Source organism: Oncorhynchus kisutch, unplaced genomic scaffold (genome assembly GCF_002021735.2).
Source record: "Oncorhynchus kisutch isolate 150728-3 unplaced genomic scaffold, Okis_V2 Okis06b-Okis10b_hom, whole genome shotgun sequence".
Lineage (NCBI taxonomy): Eukaryota > Metazoa > Chordata > Actinopteri > Salmoniformes > Salmonidae > Oncorhynchus > Oncorhynchus kisutch.
In genome coordinates this window covers 6,047,658-6,066,909 of record NW_022261983.1, presented here as the reverse complement: position 1 = coordinate 6,066,909, position 19,252 = coordinate 6,047,658, and the positions used below count along the sequence as shown (strand labels likewise).

Genomic DNA, 19,252 nt, shown 5'->3' with positions numbered 1-19,252 from the left:
ATAATCTCTTGCACATGAGACAATAAAAAACATCTCCTTGGAGGATACGTGGTACGGTGTATTTAAATAGGAAATATCAACTAAAATCACTTATAATAACTTTAGGGCCCTCAGCTCACCTCTGGCACCTTGACTTAACCTACTCCCCTCACCGGCGCAGGTACTGTACAGGGGACCTGCTTTACTGCAAAAACAGGCAATGTTATCAATTAGTCACTGACATTTCCACAGCGCAATGACAGCCCGCACTGAGCCTGATTGGCTGACTGTCCATTGTTATTCAAAGCACTTTCTACCTAGCATGAGGATAAAAAGGGCAGCTTTCCGGAAAAAATAGCCGTCGCTCAATCTTTCCGGTGCAACAATGGGACAATTCGTAGTACAATGTATTCCTCATCCCTGGATTGAGGTCATGCTGTCCGAGCCTAGTGCAGCTAGCTGTAAGCAAACAAGTCTGGTCTGCTGGCAAGACGTGATGATGAAGGCTGTGCAATGAAAATTGGTGCAATTTAAACAGCCATCCACTAGAGAGCAGTATTTTTATACAGAGAGAGCACCGGTTTGTGGATCTTCACCAAACTCGAATATCTTTGTTCCGAGTTTGTCCCTTGAACTTTGAACCTACTGCGACCTTGATGGGTGTGCATGTGAAAACGCCGTGCTCCTCCACGGTCTTATTGTGTACTGTACTGTACTGTAAATAATCGGATAAACGCAATGGTGAGATATTTTTGTATTTTGAAACGCTATGAATAGCTGTGTCGTGATTAAAGAAACTGTGAAGGAGAAACGCTGCTTGCTGCTCTTGCTATAGCCCGCACACCTTGCCAATCTTGGCTATCTAATTTAGCTTATGCAACCGTAGTGTATCCTTGATATGTCTTCTATCTTTGTAGCTAACGTTAGGTAGCTGGCTCATATCGTTGCTTTAATAAGCGAGCTAACTACACACATATAAACGCAAAATGTAAAGTGTTGGTCCCATGTTTCATGAGATGATATAAAAGATCCCAGAAATATTCCATATGAACAGAAAGCTTATTTCTCAATGTTGTGTGCAAATGTTTTGCTACCCTGTCAGTGAGCATTTATCCTTTGCCAAGATAATCCATCCACCTGACTGGTGTTGCATATCAAGAAGCTGTTTAAACAGCATGGTCAATATATATAGGTGCACCTTGTGCTGGGGACAATAAATGGCCACTCTAAAATGTACAGTTTTGTCACACAACGCAATGCCACAGATGTCTGAAGGTTTGAGGAGACGTGCATTTGTCATGCTGACTGCAGGAATGTCCACCGGAGCTGTTGCCAGATAATTGAGTGTTCATTTCTCTACCATAAGCCGCCTCCGTCTTTTTAGAGAATTTGGCAGTACGTCCAACCGGCCTCCCAACCGCAGAACACGTGTATGGCATTATGTGGGCGAGCGGTTTGCTGAGTGCCTCATGGTGGCGGTGGGGTTATGGTATGGGCAGACATAAGCTACAGACAATGAATACTATTGAATTTTATTGATGGCAATTTAAATGCACCTAGATATCGTGACAAAATCCTGATGCACATTGTCGTGTCATTCACCTCCTGTTTTAGCATGACAATGCACGGCCCCTTGTCGCAAGGATCTGGAAGCTGAAACTGTGCCAGTTCTTCCATGGCCTGCATACTCACCAGACGTGTCACCCATTGAGCATGTTTGGGATGCTCTGGCTCGACGTGTACGACAGCGTGTTCCAGTTCCAGACAATACCCAGAAACTTGCACTGCATAAGGCAAATGGTGGTCACATCAGATACTGACTGGTTTTCTGATCCACGCCCCTACCATTTTTTTAAGGTATCTGTGACCGACAGTCATGTGAAATCCATAGATTAGGGCCTAATTAATTTATTTCAATTGACTGGTATCCTTATATGAATTGTAACTGAGTAAAATTGTAGAAACGATTGCATGTTGCATTATGTGTTTGTTCAGGGTAGTTAATGATGCTCTCATCAGCACTGCGCATACAGCACAGTCACTGTGTGCTTCAGACCTGCTCTACCTTTGCCCGCTCTGTCTGATCTAATACTTCTGTAACAGTATGACTATGGCTGGTTCACAATGTTGCCTGTCAACACAATGTTCCTGAAACTAATCAGGTCTAATGCTCTCTGAGGGGGAGAAGTGGTTTTGTTTACATTGCGGTCGCCATTCATTTATTATGAGCTGTAATCTGTCGCTGTCGCGAGACTAGGCCTTCTTGAGCCAAACCAGACTGTTGCTTTCTGTTGACATAAAGTGGAACTAACAATCTCTCTTGTCTTTGTGTAGGCGAAATATCTTGCGCAGATCATTGTCATGGGGGCGCAGGTAGTAGGACGGGCGTTTGCGCGTGCATTGCGGCAAGAATATGCTGGTATGTTCCTCACTCAACGATGCTTTTGTATGGTATTTCAATGTAAAATGGACTGTGAAAACGTGTCTCATTTAGGGCAATTAAATCTGTCTTTCTGTCTCTGAGAGAGAAACAAACTGTTGCATAAATGTTCCTTACCTGAGAAGGTGACCAACCCGGTCTCTCTGTCTCTGTCTGCAGCCAGTCAAGCTGCAGCGGAGGCCAGGGGGCGTGCCGGACAGCAGTCAGCAGCAGCCTCTAGTCTCACTGGGATGACCTTACAGGAGGCCCAGCAGATCCTCAATATCGCCACGCTCACCCCTGAGGAGCTCCAGAAGGTACACACATTTAAAGTACATTGAAGACAACACCCAGAGAACACAGGCCCTGTCCCTGCCTCGCCCCTTCCTCTAGGAACTTCACAGATGATTGGATGGATATTAACAATGTACCGCTACCTCCATCTTGTCCCCTAACAGGCTAGGAGGAGATGTTGCATGTCGTTAATCCCTGTCCAGTCATATTTACAAAGTGTCTATGGGGTAGGGCGCAGGCTAGAGGGTTTTCTGGACAGGGTCACACTTACAAATTTAGAAGACAGGAAGTTCCTTCATGTGGCCTACATACAAGACAGACAAGTGTGTGTATATGGTTATAAATGTATTTCCATATTAGGCCATTGGTGGGGCCAACCTGGTCATGACTGACCTGCTGTACTTTGTCAACAGAACTATGAACACCTTTTTAAAGTCAACGACAAGGAGGTGGGCGGATCTTTCTATCTACAGTCCAAGGTGAGGTTCATTGTTCAATTTCCAGTATCGAGCCATCTCTGTGCGAGTCCGTGCTTATTATTGCCAGAGAGGCTTGAAACCATGTGACTCAACAAGCAATTGCTTCCTTGTAACCATGGAGACTCCTTGAGGTATTCATAGGGCGTAATGGCAAGTTGAGTCTCTTGGGTTTCATACCTCTTTGGTGCTTGTACAGAGCCTTGCACAGAGCTGTCCTGATGATAATTTAAATTAGGCTGGTGATAGCGCACATTCTTAGACCTGTAGTCACTATCATGATCATGCCTTATATTAGGACTAGAGGTCGACCGATTATGATTTTTCAACGCTGATACCGATTATTGGAGGACCAAAAAAAGACAATACAGATTAATATTTGTAATAGTGACAATTCCAACAATACTGAATGAAACCTTATTTTAACTTAATATAATACATAAATAAAATCTATTTAGCCTCAAGTAAATAATGAAACATGTTCAATTTGGTTTAAATAATGCAAAAACAAAGTGTTGGAGAAGAAAGTAAAAGTTCAATATGTGCCATGTAAGAAAGCTAACGTTTAAGTTCCTTGCTCAGAACATGAGAACAAATGAAAGCTGGTGGTTCCTTTTAACATGAGTCTTCAATATTCCCAGGTAAGAAGTTTTAGATTGTAGTTATTTTAGGAATTATAGGACTATTTCTCTCTATACCATTTGTATTTCTTAAACCTTTGACTATTGGATGTTCTTTTAGGCACTTTAGTATTGCCAGTGTAACAGTATAGCTTCCGTCCCTCTCCTCGCTCGAACCAGGAACACATCGACAACAGCCACCCTCGAAGCAGCGTTATCCATGCAGAGCAAGGGGAATATCTACCCCAAGTCTCAGAGCGAGTGACGTTTGAAACGCTATTAGCACGCACCCTGCTAACCAGCTAGCCATTTCACATCGGAAACACCAGCCTCATCTCGAGAGTTGATAGGCTTGAAGTCATAAACAGCGCAATGCTTGACGCACAACGAAGAGCTGCTGGCAAAATGCACGAAAGTGCTGTTTGAATGAATGCTTACGAGCCTGCTCGTTCTGCCCTTGAACAAGGCAGTTAACCCACCGTTCCTGGGTCGTAATTGAAAGTAAGAATGTGTTCTTAACTGACTTGCCTAGTTAAATAAAGGTGTAAAAAAAAAACTTGTAATCTGCCATTCTGATTAATCGGTCGACCTCTAATTAGGACACCACATGCCAGATCCAGTGGTAGCCTAAATGAATATTTACAATGTCAATGTATCATTATGATAACAGAACAGTAGACAAATATGACTTGCCATGTATTGAGGTGCACTGCTAAGGATTTTGATCAATTAATTGTCTGTGTGTCCTGTCTGCTTGTGTGTGTGTGTGTGTCCTGTCTGTTTGTGTGTGTGTCCTGTCTGCGTGTGTGTGTGTGTGTGTGTGTGTGTGTGTGTCCTGTCTGCTTGTGTGTGTGTGTGTCCTGTCTGCTTGTGTGTGTGTGTGTCCTGTCTGCTTGTGTGTGTGTGTCCTGTCTGCGTGTGTGTGTGTGTGTCCTGTCTGCTTGTGTGTGTGTGTGTGTGTGTGTGTGTGTCCGTCCCTATGTGTATTTGAAGGTGGTGAGAGCGAAGGAGCGTCTAGATGAGGAGCTCTCTATTCAGACACAGGACAGTAAACCCAAACCCCCACCAGAGCAGAAGCAACAGACTCCAGAAACATGAACCGCCCCCCTCCCTACCCCACCCACTGTAAATTATACCCTCAATAAAAGCCTTATCCTTTTCTCAACCCGTGTCTCTGTGTGTATGACTCTTTACGAGATCAGGGTCGTGTTCATTATGTGCCAAACGTAAGAAACCGGACTGAATCGGGGAGGTTCTATACCTGGAATTGGCCAATAAGAAACACTTATTTTCATTTTCCACATTGTGCTCTAATGAACACAACCTGTGAATTAGACCTGAGTCACATCTATATCACAATGCTGCCTCTGTGTGGTTGGTCACAGCAATGTAAGCCTCCATAATGGAAGAATTTAGCAGTTTCTGTTACTAGTAGAGCCATCCTGTGCCATTATCCAATACGTATATGATCGTCTGTGTTGACCTGTCATTCAGGGTTCCCCACCTGTTTTAATCACCACCTGTTTACATAGCAGTTTGCAAACAATGTAATATTTTTCAATCATTTAGTTAATAAAGCCCCATACAAATAAGAGCCGTGTTCAAGTACCCATAGCAACATGTATACTACATACTTAATGAGAATGAGTTCATTCTAGTATACTGTAAGTGTAATCAAATGGTATTCTTTCAGTTGAGCGTACTAGCGCTTAGACTAGCGCTGTCTACCGGAAGTTGATGCTGTTGCTATGCAACATCTTGCTAGAATAAGAAATTCTTTTTTAGACATTTTACGACTTCGGGTGTGTTCGTAAATTCATGATAAAGTTGGGAGAGAACATGCAATTCTGGTGCAGCACATGCTACCTACACAGTTACATGTGTAGGCTAGCGAATTTAATTTTGAATTAAAAAATAAATAAAACCCAGTATGTTATTTCCTACTTCTTTCTCTCTTGTTGCTTCCTTCCTTGCTTTCAACAGTTAATTGAAATACGTTAAGTTGTCCGCATCTTTATCATTCTAATGACATGTTTGCATAATAGAGGACCAGAATTAGATGCAGACGGCTTTTAATTATCTTCACGAAGATTGAATGGTTATATGTCTGAATAAATATCTGCTATAGACTTCCACCATCACACGTTCGCTCTTCTTTCAAACTCCCCGTGAGTTCTATTGGCTGCTGTATTTACCATTCAGCAAACAAGAGCTTGCATCCCTCTTTGAATAGTTTATTGGTAGAAGAAATGCAACAACAACAAAAAGTGATGAGTCATGAGACTCCAACAGCTAAGCAGTGTTCTTTTAAAGTAGAGAGGCCAGCGGAACACAGGTGCGTGCGTTTAGCGCAAGAGACAGAGGCTATACATTTGAAGTTATTATGCACAACCTATCATTCATTACTTAAATATAACACAAATACTGCATTGAATGTACTACCTGAAAGAGGTAGGCTAGGACATCTATATCATCACCTATATTATCTATTTTGGATGCAATTTGAATGGAATTGAGAGACTGCAAGAGAGTGCTCGCTTGTGCACTGATTTAAAGCAACGATGTTCAAGTGATAGGCTGTTTTAAAACTCTGCAGCTAGAATTCAAATATATATATCTTTACAACAAAACAAATTAGGTGACCCCAAAAGCCATTCGGTCCTTATATTACTGTATCATAGGCTATGCTGCAGCAATGTAGTCCTACCTGTCACCAGAAAACAAGTGACCATGATGGGTCTACATGATGATAGGTCTACATGGTGATAGGTCTACAGGATGATAGGTCTACAGGACGATAGGTCTACAGGATGATAGGTCTACAGGATGATAGGTCTACGCGATGATAGGTCTACACGATGATAGGTCCACAGGATGATAGGTCCACATGATGATAGATCTACAGGATGATAGGTCTACAGGATGATAGGTCTACATGATGATGGGTCTACACGATGATAGGTTTACACGATGATAGGTTTGCATGCTGATAGGTCTACAGGATGATAGGTCTACATGATGATAGGTCTACAGGATGATAGGTCTACAGGATGATAGGTCTACATGATGATAGGTCTACATGATGATAGGTCTACACGATGATAGGTCTACACAATGATAGGTTTACACGATGATAGGTCTACACGATGATAGGTCTACACGATGATAGGATCTACATGATGATAGGTCTACAGGATGATAGGTCTACAGAATGATAGGTCTACATGATGATAGGTCTACATGATGATAGGTTTACATGCTGATAGGTCTACATGATGATAGGTCTACATGATGATAGGTCTACATGATAGGATCTACATGATGATAGGTATACAGGATGATAGGTCTACATGATGATAGGTCTACATGATGATAGGTTTACATGCTGATAGGTCTACATGATGATAGGTCTACATGATGATAGGTCTACAGGATGATAGGTCTACAGGATGATAGGTCTACATGATGATACGTCTACAGGATGATAGTCTACATGATGATAGGTCTACAGGATGGTATGTCTACATGAAGATAGGTCTACAGGATGATAGGTCTATGTGATGATAGGTCTACAGGATGATAGGTCTACATAATGATAGGTCTACAGGATGATAGGTCTACCGGATGATAGGTCTACAGGATGATAGGTCTACAGGATGATAGGTCTACCGGATGATAGGTCTACAGGATGATAGGTCTACAGGATGATAGGTCTACATGGTGATAGGTCTACATGATGATAGGTCTACATGCATTGTGAACTTCCCTCCATAGTGAGGTGGGCTGCCTGTCTGAAGATTATTGACTGATCCTGCAGAGAGAAGGCCGTAGAGAAGGCCAGAGAGAAGGCCAGAGAGAAGGCCGTAGAGAAGGCCAGAGAGAAGGCCATAGAGAAGGCCAGAGAGAAGGCCGTAGAGAAGGCCAGAGAGAAGGCCATAGAGAAGGCCAGAGAGAAGGCCGTAGAGAAAGCCAGAGAGAAGGCCGTAGAGAAGGCCAGAGAGAAGGCCGTAGAGAAGCCATGTTTAGACATTGCATATAATTTAACAGTTCCATTTCAGGTCATGCTGTTCATATAACTCTAAATAATTATCCCTGGAAAATGGAGTGGTTTTGGGTGGTAAATCTCGGTATCCGTGTTTTCGCCATTCAACCCTAGTTTTGACCCTCGCTTGTCTGGGAAATAATCCCTAATAAGTGAGTCCTTGCTGATGTTGTGATGTCATCCCAACGCAGGTCAATGTTGCCACTGATGTGTTCAAGGATCTGACATTGTCAAAGCCAACTGCGTCATTCCATGAATCAGAGGACTCTACAACCATCTGAGGGTGTGTCCCAATTCTCCAAACGTTCCCCATAATGGTGTAAGCATTGGCTTACATTGATCCACCACTGAGTATAGTGGCAAGCTTGACAAAAGCCTAAAGAAATCAATTGACAAGTGCCTGAGCAGAACTCAACAAACAGAAGACGCTGTACCCAATAGGAGATGGAAGAGGAAGCCAGACACCCCACTCAGTGTTTTTGTATTTTATTTGATGGTTTAATGAAAGTCAATTAACTATAAGAGTGTTAAGCAAAATCTGTCCTCAGGACCCCAAGAGCTGCATGCATTTTTTGTCTCTCCATAGCACTACACAGCTTATTCAAATAATACAAGCTTGATGATGTGTTGGTTATTTGAATCAGCTGTGTAGTGCTATGGGGGGGCAGGACCGAGTTTGGGAAACGCTTGTTGACCAGACCTGTTGACCAGACCCAGTTGCTCTTGCATTGGTTTCTATGGGAGACACACCCAGTTAATTCGACTGGAAATTACCATGTAAAATGGTAAACGGCTTGAGTAAACTATCTTAATTTATCCACCATCTTTGCCCTTTAGCCAATCAACAGAGATTTTGGAGTAACCATAGTGATGGATAGAGGGTGCACTTGCCACAAGACCAGAGATTGTAGTACCTCATCAACCCACATCTGACATCTGCTGCTGATCCCAATGGCTGATTCTCTGTAATTCCGGAAGACACAGCAGTTCCTGTCTAACACTGAGCAGAATTGCTGCCTAGTACCTACATGTTCAAGCATCCTTTTCAGTTGTGGAGCATCTCTTCAGCATTGGAGGGCATGTCATCAGAGGCAACAGCTGGTCACTTTTAAAAAGCCAGTTATAAACTTGAGTTGTCATGGAATCATTTTTAACACTTAAAATATAGTTGAGATGTGATTTAAAAACAATATATGGTGTGGTGTGTGTGATGCAGCACTCCGGATGTAGCAACTGAAAAATGACAAATAAATTGTATCAAATGCGACTTTATTAAACATTTTCTTTCCATTGACATTATCGTAATAAAATTCCTCTAAAACAGAAGCACACAGCTATGTTGTACCAATGGGAGACTTTTACAACTCTAAAATGAAGCATGTTCAAGAACCTCGAGAACACGATCCCAGGAAAAAATATATATTCATATATATATATATTTCATTTTTCATATACTTTTATATCTTCTATATTTTCAATTATAATAAAAGGCACTTGGAATATGTTTTAAAATACTGACATTTAAAATATCTCAAAAAATGTGCAAAAAATAACTTGGATACAGGCCTCTGGTGGCCTTAGTCTTGAATTAACCCTTTGTGCACTGCTGTGGCACTTCAGTCAATGAATGGCATCCCTTGTAAGTGGCACTAATATTGCTAGCTATCACAATTTAGTGCCCCAGATGTTCCTGTGTTCAGCACATACTGTGACTCTCGTTATAGCTTCATTATTCATTGGCGTCAATTAGCTTCTTGTTTTTAACCCTTTCGGGTAAAAAGTACCGCTTCTTTTCAACTATGACAGATAGGGGTTCATTCTAAAAAAGAAAACATAAATCCAACATAAAAGTTATTGCTATTGATCCTCAAAACCAGCAAATTATAGAACCATATCAACCCACTGAGAATCAATTGACTTATACATTTGACATGTTCAACTGCTGGCAATTGGCACATCCCCTATAATATAAAGACTCCTGGGGAAGACAAAAGTGCAGAACATTACATGACAGAACGTGCCCAAAGGGTTAATGATTCAAACAGCTTATTTTATATTGAAATATGTGGAACCTGGAATAGGATCCGTGTCAATTTCAGCTTTCTCCACCCAGCAGCCTAGAACCCTAGCCTGGTCCCAGATCCGTTTGTGCTGTCTTGCCAACTCCAATTGTCATTGTCATGAATTCACCAGACTGAACAAACAGATCTGGGACCACGCTACCAGAACACTCCTCTCTCTCTCTCTCTCTGGCTTCAATGAGCAAGAGAGAAAGAGGAGGAGAGAGAGATGAAGGGATGAAAGAACAGAGGGGATTGGACTGGGGAGAACAGTCATGTCTGCTGATTCCACTGTTGCCAGGGAAACCTAGCCTACTTATTAACACCTGTTACCGGTGAGAATCATCTGACTCTGAAATCACACTGGAGGTTGGTCCACTGACATGGAGGTGGTTTGCTTCTGCCATGCCTGCCTGGAGGGAGATAGAAATACTGGCCACCAAAGAGGAGGCTAGAGAGTGTGTCCATGTGTGGAGCAGTCTCCGTGTGTGTGTGACCACAGTGATTAAGAGTGGCCGAGGCAGAAATAGAAATGTGCAGTGAATCTGCACAGCACAAATCCTCCCTTGTCTTGTCAGAGACAGCACTGCAGCCTCCTGCACTGCAGCCTCCTGCACAACATGACTTATTCGAACCCTCTCCTTACAAACCCCAAACATATTTAGCCAGAGAGGATTATACTGGATATCTGGGTTTGTTTACTGTGTGTGTGAGTGCACGCATGCATGTTTTAGTGTTTTACCCTGTCTGTCTGCATGCGTGCCTGTTTGTGTGTGTGCCTGCCTGTTTGTGTGTGTGTGTGTGTGCCTGCTTGTGTATGTGTGTGCCTGTTTGTGTGTGCCTGTTTGTGTGTGTGTGTGTGTGTGTGTGCCTGTTTGTGTATGTGTGTGCCTGTTTGTGTGTGCCTGTTTGTGTGTGTGTGTGTGTGTGTGCCTGTTTGTGTGTGTGTGTGTGCCTGTTTGTGTGTGCCTGTTTGTGTGTGTTTTTTACTCTAACCCTCTGGTGAAAAGCTTTGTGGCGACCGCTGACCGGCTAGAGAGGGAGTGAGAGAGTTCAGCCTTTTGGCTTTAATTTATATACAAACAAACAGAGAGCAGACAGAGTTCAGTGACCTAGTTTCCCTGCTGGCTGGCAGCATCAGGCAGGGAGAGGAGAGAGAGAGAGAAACGGGGTGGGCGCTGACTTCAGAGACGGGAGGCCCTGGTGAGGGTGGGATGGGCTCTCTCTACCCTGTTCATTCATTTCTCCATTCACCCCCCCCCCCCCCCTCCTCCTCCTCTCCAGGCTACCCACCATTTTAGATGTTCATATTGTAATTCAGTTGATGTTGTCTTGGGGATCCCTTCCTCTAAACCTAGGTCTGGTAAACCCTTCGTCTAGCCTAGCCCTAGGTCTGTTAAACCCTTAGTCTAGCCTAGCCCTAGGTCTGTTAAACCCTTCGTCTAGCCTAGCCCTAGGTCTGGTAAACCCTTAGTCTAGCCTAGCCCTAGGTCTGTTAAACCCTTCATCTAGCCTAGCCCTAGGTCTGGTAAACCCTTAGTCTAGCCTAGCCCTAGGTCTGTTAAACCCTTCGTCTAGCCTACCCCTAGGTCTGTTAAACCCTTCATCTCGCCTAGCCCTAGGTCTGTTAAACCCTTCGTCTAGCCTAGCCCTAGGTCTGTTAAACCCTTCGTCTAGCCTAGCCCTAGGTCTGTTAAACCCTTCGTCTAGCCTAGCCCTAGGTCTGTTAAACCCTTCGTCTAGCCTAGTCCTAGGTCTGTTAAACCCTTCGTCTAGCCTAGCCCTAGGTCTGTTAAACCCTTCGTCTAGCCTAGCCCTAGGTCTGTTAAACCCTTCATCTAGCCTAGCCCTAGGTCTGTTAAACCCTTCGTCTAGCCTAGCCCTAGGTCTGTTAAACCCTTCGTCTAGCCTAGCCCTAGGTCTGTTAAACCCTTCGTCTAGCCTAGCCCTAGGTCTGTTAAACCCTTCGTCTAGCCTACCCCTAGGTCTGTTAAACCCTTCGTCTAGCCTAGCCCTAGGTCTGTTAAACCCTTCGTCTAGCCTAGCCCTAGGTCTGTTAAACCCTTCGTCTAGCCTAGCCCTAGGTCTGTTAAACCCTTCGTCTAGCCTAGCCCTAGGTCTGTTAAACCCTTCGTCTCGCCTAGCCCTAGGTCTGTTAAACCCTTCGTCTAGCCTAGCCCTAGGTCTGTTAAACCCTTCGTCTAGCCTAGCCCTAGGTCTGTTAAACCCTTCGTCTAGCCTAGCCCTAGGTCTGTTAAACCCTTCGTCTAGCCTAGCCCTAGGTCTGTTAAACCCTTCGTCTAGCCTAGCCCTAGGTCTGTTAAACCCTTCGTCTAGCCTAGCCCTAGGTCTGTTAAACCCTTCGTCTCGCCTAGCCCTAGGTCTGTTAAACCCTTCGTCTAGCCTAGCCCTAGGTCTGTTAAACCCTTCTTCTAGCCTAGCCCTAGGTCTGTTAAACCCTTCCTCTAGCCTAGCCCTAGGTCTGTTAAACCCTTTGTCTCGCCTAGCCCTAGGTCTGTTAAACCCAATCCCTAACAGATGCCCTCTATGTTTGCATTCAGAAGTTCAGAACCCATCCTCTCCTCTGGATGGTGCTGTGTAAATTGGACACTGATTAATGTGTCCAGTCTGTGTAGCTATGGGCCTTTATACCACCACAACCACTCCATCTACTGGACCACATGGTCACTTTGACAGCACCATAAACATCATGTGTGGGTCTGGAGGTAAACCCTGTCAATAGATGGACTCAGAGAGTGTGTGGGTCTGGAGGTAAACCCTGTCAATAGATGGACTCAGAGAGAGTGTGGGTCTGGAGGTCAATCCTGTCAATAGATGGACTCAGAGAGAGTGTGGGTCTGGAGGTAAACCCTGTCAATAGATGGACTCAGAGAGAGTGTGGGTCTGGAGGTAAACCCTGTCAATAGATGGACTCAGAGAGAGTGTGGGTCTGGAGGTAAACCCTGTCAATAGATGGACTCAGAGAGAGTGTGGGTCTGGAGGTAAACCCTGCAATAGATGGACTCAGAGAGAGTGTGGGTCTGGAGGTAAACCCTGCCAATAGATGGACTCAGAGAGTGTGTGGGTCTGGAGGTAAACCCTGTCAATAGATGAACTCAGAGAGAGTGTGGGTCTGGAGATAAACCCTGTCAATGGATGGACTCAGAGAGAGTGTGGGTCTGGAGGTAAATCCTGTCAATAGATGGACTCAGAGAGAGTGTGGGTCTGGAGGTAAATCCTGTAAATAGATGGACTCAGAGAGAGTGTGGGTCTGGAGGTAAATCCTGTAAATAGATGGACTCAGAGAGAGTGTGGGTCTGGGGGTAAATCCTGTAAATAGATGGACTCAGAGAGAGTGTGGGTCTGGAGGTAAATCCTGTAAATAGATGGACTCAGAGAGTGTGTACTCTCTCTACAGAGTGAGGATCTGTACAGGGCCTCTTCTATAACGGTGTGATTGTCAGTGAGGATTATATCGTATTATTATTATAAATTGGCCACCCCCTGACCCCACTCACCTGGGTCGTGTTCATTAGGCACCAAACGGAATGAAAAACTAAGGGACAATCTATGCTCAGAAACACTACTTTTCCATTGCAAAACATGTTTTTATGTTTTCTGTTGCATGTCCTAATGAACACAACCCTGTTCAGGACAGGAAGGACCATCATCCCTACAGCCCCTCCATATCCCAGGCCAGCCCAGGGAGAAAGCTGAGTTACAGAGCAGCCATCACAAGAAATATAAAACAAAACTTCAACATCACAAAATGTCTCGTCTGAACATCGATGACAACAGAACAAACAAATGACTAACAAAAACTACCATAACTGTAATTATTCTCAAAACGATGGACATACCGTATGGAAAATAAAGTATGGACATACCGTCGTGGAAAATAAAGTATGGACATACCGTATGGAAAATAAAGTATGGACATACCGTATGGAAAATAAAGTATGGACATACCGTATGGAAAATAAAGTATGGACATACCGTATGGACATACCGTATGGACATACCGTATGGAAAATAAAGTATGGACATACCGTATGGAAAATAAAGTATGGACATACCATATGGACAATAAAGTATGGACATACCATATGGACAATAAAGTATGGACATACCATATGGACAATAAAGTATGGACATACCGTATGGACAATAAAGTATGGACATACCATATGGACAATAAAGTATGGACATACCATATGGACATACCGTATGGAATATAAAGTATGGACATACCGTATGGAAAATAAAGTATGGACATACCATATGGACAATAAAGTATGGACATACCATATGGACATACCGTATGGAATATAAAGTATGGACATACCGTATGGACATACCGTATGGAAAATAAAGTATGGACATACCGTATGGACATACCGTCGTGGAAAATAAAGTATGGACATACCATATGGAAAATAAAGTATGGACATACCGTATGGAAAATAAAGTATGGACATACCGTATGGAAAATGAAGTATGGACATACCGTATGGAATAGAAAGTATGGACATACCGCATGGAAAATAAAGTATGGACATACCGTATGGAATAATAAAGTATGGACATACCGTATGGAAAATAAAGTATGGACATACCGTATGGACATACCGTATGGAAAATAAAGTATGGACATACCGTATGGAATAGAAAGTATGGACATACCGCATGGACATACCGTATGGAATAATAAAGTATGGACATACCATATGGAAAATAAAGTATGGACATACCGTATGGAAAATAAAGTATGGACATACCGCATGGACATACCGTATGGAAAATAAAGTATGGACATACCGTCATGGAAAATGGAAATGTAAGACCTTTAAAGAAAGATGGAGAGAGAGTGAGTAGAGGGGGAAGGGTATTTGGCTCTTCAGGGGAATGTTTCTTGTGTTGAGATGCTCCTCTCACTTGTCCTCTTCTCCTCTCACCTCCCCTCCTATACCCACATAACATGGTTCACTCAACATTCTACATACATCATATCTCTGCGACGCCAGCTTATGGAAGGACCCTAGTCCACAGATAAAGGTGTCCGTTTCAAGCCTGAGCGTAAATGAAGGGAAAACCAAGGTAGTGAAGATGGAAAGAGAAAGACAGAATGTTTCCAGAGAGCCACGAGTACAAGTTGGCAGGTCCATGTTTTGTAAAACGTAACAAAGACATTGGTGTGTACGGTATAAGTGCATGTTGAATGCATCAATCCAACCATACGGATTCTAACATAAGTCAATTGTTCTAAAGTCTGTGAATTAACCCCACTTCCTTGGAAAAGTGAAGTGAGGCAGTTTGTAGTGTGGCTGTGTTCTGTCACCAGCCCAGCTGTACGTAGCAGTAAAGCCTGATTCACACCGTAGGACCAAACCATGCCTAACTGTAGCAGCCTGGCCTGGTTACGGCATGATGCTGAACCATGCTAAACAGAACAATGTGAACAGAAAATCCCAGCCAGCACGGTACGGTTTGAGTCAGTCCTATAGTGTCAATCAGCCTGTGTCACACACCCCGTGGTTCAGGATACACAGCTCCCAGTCTACCCTCAAGGATGGATATTTGTGGGACTGTTGAACTCGGGACAAAGCAACCAACAGCCAACTCCACAAGGACTCAGGACTCTTCACTGGACAGCCACCTGTTTTACACAGCTGCTTTTAATGAAAGGTCACTTCAAACACTGTTCCACAACACACTGTGTTACTTAAACAGTGGACCTTTCATACCCAGTACTTAACTCACTGTGTCATTTAGAAGTAGAGTTGTTGTGGACAATAATAGATTGGACTGGGAGGCTGACTGACCGGAGTAATTCACCTGTCCACCAGGGGGGTACATAACAACACCTGTGCCATAGACGTTACCGTGATGAAGAAGAAGAAGAAGAATATTGGTCATTTGCTGGGTGATATAACACCGTTTGTCTGCCTTCTAAGACTTTAGCTGCTCTGCGTCCTTACACAAGCCCCTAGTTTGCAACAACAAGCCCGTCACATATCATTGTGGAAAGGGCTGGTCCACGATGGTCACCCTCCCCGAATCGGGAAAAGATTGTCAAAAATAGTCATCAAAGTGCTCACGTTTAGTTTCGGTCATGTTTGAGGAGAGTTGTTGAGAGGTTAGCAGCAGTTGTGAGGTTTCCATCACTATCGCCTGGGTTGATGTTCTGACTAAAAGGGGGTTGTGTGCTCCTTGGTGGGATGTCATTCTGATTGACATCCAATAGCACCAGCCTACTATTTAAAGTAAGGAGATGCAGTCAATTCATCCGTAATCCCCTTCTAAATCAGTTTGACTTCACTTCCGATAAAACAGGAAGTTTGTCCAATTGTGTTCACAGCACTTTGTAGGAAGTAGTTTCTGTAACCTTTAAAGCAGCGGTCTGGGGACGTACTGTGTGTTGCTAGCCTAGCAGTGAGCGCCTCCTACTGTTTCATTTGTGTGTCTACCTCACTGCTCGGCCACAGAGCACACTGTCAACATGAACATTATCAATACATACACATGAGGTGGAGCTTGAGGAAGGACACAGAGCATTAGAAGACTGTCATCAATACATACACATGAGGTGGAGCTTGAGGAAGGACACAGAGCATTAGAAGACTGTCCTTTCCATGGAGCCCGTCCAGAAAGAAAGGTAAGTAAGTGAGAAACGCCAGAGACAGAGAATGTGGGGAAGAGGTGAGGAGGGCCACTGTTGCATTTTTTTCAAGCCTTATGAAATAATACAAAATTACACATGATTGAAATGTATTTATGAGTTGTTGATGGTCCCAAGATGTGCTAGATAAATGCAAAGATAGCAGTGCCAGATACCTCCGTTTTTTTTGTCCGAGACAATTTTACAAACTGAGGTGTGGACTTTGTTGTTAAGTTTAAGTTGCCTGAAAGTAGACTTTCTTTCTTTTCACGTCAATTTTTTTCTACCTTTTTCTACATTTTCTCAGCCCCTTCAGTTCTTCTGGAATGTGTGTGTGTGTGTGTGTGTGTGTTAGTTGACCACAGCTGGCTTAAGCACAACCGTGCCGGAGGGGATGACCACCCAGGACAGGGGGTCGTGGGAGGCCCCCGTGGAGAGGTTCAGCACCCCCCCACGATGAAGCTTGTTCTTCCCCTCCTCCCCCCCACCCCCAATTTTCCCCTTGTGGTGACACCCGTGGTGGTGGGCCCTGCGCTCTGAGGCGGACGACCCCATGGATCCTCCTAGGGACACGGGCACCATGGTGGGCCCCAGCCCCAGGGCTGAGGAGGGGAAGGCTGGGGAGAGCCCCAGGGACGACTTGGTGGCCAGGCTCAGAGGAGAACCATTGAAGGACAGGATGGAGGTGGTGCAAGGGGAGCTGGGGCACCCCCCCAGCGTGCTCAGGTCCAGGGGCCGGGGGGCGAGGGGGGATAGAGGCATGGAGCCCGCCAGGCCCTGCAGAGCGTGGCCCCCCAGGAGAGCGGCAGCGGCGCTGGGGATGATGATATGGGCCCCACTGATGTAGCTCAGCTCCGACTCCCCCAGCTTACCCCCTCTTCCACCCATCCCCACCCCCAGGGGACCCACCTTGAGCAGGGAGCTCAGCCCACCCGGACAGCCTTGCTCCTGGGCTACAGAGTGGCCGTGGGCCTTGATATGCTTACGGAGGGAGCTAGGGTCTGTGTAGCGCTTCAGGCAGCCGGCCATCTTGCAGTAGTAGGGCTTGTCCACGTAGTGGGTACGCGTGTGCTTGAAGCGGTCGCTGGAGTTGGAGTAGCGCTTGCTGCAGCCCTCGTATGGACAGATGTAGGGCTTCTCACCTGAGGAGAAAAGACATTCAGGTAAGTTATTCAATTCAATAAATTTGATTCGTTATTGTAGCGTTAGAGACTGCATGAAGGAAGGAATGGTTTCATGTGTATACAGCATACAACAGAATGTGTGACTTTACAGTGAGGGCTTTTGTATTGATCTGTCTGTCTTTCTGTCTGTCTGTCTGTCTGTCTGTCTGTCTGTCTGTCTGTCTGTCTGTCTGTCTGTCTGTCTGTCTGTCTGTCTGTCTGTCTTTCTTAGTGTCTGTCTGTCTTTCTGAGTGTCTGTGTGTCTGTCTGTGTCTGTGTATCTGTCTGTGTCTGTCTGTGTGTGTCTGTCTGTCTGTCTGTCTGTCTGTCTGTCTGTCTGTCTGTCTGTCTGTCTGTCTGTCTGTCTGTCTGTCTTTCTGTCTGTCTGTCTGTCTGTCTGTCTGTCTGTCTGTCTGTCTGTCTGTCTGTCTGTCTGTCTTCTGAGTGTCTGTCTGTCTGTCTGTCTGTCTGTCTGTCTGTCTGTCTGTCTGTCTGTCTGTCTGTCTGTCTGTCTGTCTGTCTGTCTGTCTGTCTGTCTGTCTGTCTGTCTGTCTGTCTGTCTTTCTGTCTGTCTGTCTGTCTGTCTGTCTGTCTGTCTGTCTGTCTGTCTGTCTGTCTGTCTGTCTTTCTTAGTGTCTGTCTGTCTTTCTGAGTGTCTGTGTGTCTGTCTGTGTCTGTGTATCTGTCTGTGTCTGTGTGTGTGTCTGTCTGTCTATCTGAGTGTCTGAGCATCTGTGTGTGAGTGTCTGTCTGTCTATCTGAGTGTCTGTGTGTGAGTGTGTGACCAACCTGTGTGTGAGCGGTTGTGTATCTTGAGGTTCTCCAGGCGAGAGAAGCTCTTGTTGCAGGTGGGGCAGCGGTGAGGCTTCTCATTGGTGTGTGTACGGATATGGATAAGCATCTTGTACCTGCACACACACACACACACACACACACACACACACACACACACACACACACACACACACTTGAGTATAATAACAGGTGCACACACATACCCTTATGGAACAATGCAAGGAATTCATAACATCTTTCTGAAGAGTGAGGAAGGTAGTTCTGAATGATATGGCACACTCATAGAGGTATTAAGACTGGTTTCATGAAGGACTTCTAAATGTCTTATGTTGGACACATTTCAGTGGTCAGTTAATCATCTCAGTCATGATCTGAGGTCAATCTCACCTAGCGTTGAAGCCCCGCCCTCTGCGAGCGCAGCCGTCCCAGTGGCAGCAGTACCCAGAATCCTTTTCAGGTTTGACGTGGAAGTCGTTGACGTGGTCCACAAGGTCTTGCAGGGACTCAAAGAGAAGATGGCACTGGAGAGAGAGAGTGGGGGAGAGAGAGAGGGGAGAGAGAGAGAGGGGAGAGAGAGGGGAGAGAGAGATGGAGGGGAGAGAGAGAGGGGGAGAGAGAGAGGGGGAGAGCAGAGGGAGAGGAGAGAGGAGAGAGATCGGGGAGAGAGGGAGGGGGGAGAGGAAAGGAGAAGAGAGAGGGGAGAGGGGGGAGAGGGGGGAGGGGGCGAGAGAGAGAGAGAGGGAGAG

At 44.9% G+C, this 19,252-nt stretch overlaps 2 protein-coding genes across 4 annotated transcripts in view; one reads left to right on the top strand and one right to left on the bottom strand.

Annotated features, from left to right (window-relative positions):
- Window positions 1-585: 585 nt before the first annotated feature.
- Window positions 586-4,953, top strand: pam16 (presequence translocase associated motor 16). Of its 3 annotated transcripts, none has more exons than XM_031813938.1 (6): window positions 586-720; window positions 1,594-1,836; window positions 2,314-2,398; window positions 2,579-2,715; window positions 3,106-3,171; window positions 4,782-4,953. In XM_031813938.1, exons 1-6 carry the CDS (start codon window positions 718-720, stop codon window positions 4,884-4,886), a joined length of 639 nt encoding a protein of 212 aa, XP_031669798.1. In that variant the 5' UTR covers window positions 586-717; the 3' UTR covers window positions 4,887-4,953. The 3 variants fall into 3 exon arrangements, with proteins under 3 accessions (XP_031669798.1, XP_020331564.2, XP_031669799.1); XM_031813939.1 differs by lacking the exon at window positions 586-720 and adding an exon at window positions 1,366-1,468; XM_020475975.2 differs by lacking the exon at window positions 1,594-1,836 and having other exon boundaries at window positions 595-720.
- A 4,129-nt stretch (window positions 4,954-9,082) lies between these two features.
- The window catches only part of LOC116359858 (zinc finger protein GLIS2), a 63,750-nt gene continuing 53,580 nt past the window's right edge, over window positions 9,083-19,252 (bottom strand). The window contains 3 exon segments of the mRNA XM_074933805.1: window positions 9,083-17,690; window positions 18,501-18,619; window positions 18,894-19,063. Of these exon segments, the coding sequence (XP_074789906.1) occupies window positions 16,900-17,690; window positions 18,501-18,619; window positions 18,894-19,063 (1,080 nt within the window). The 3' untranslated portion in view covers window positions 9,083-16,899.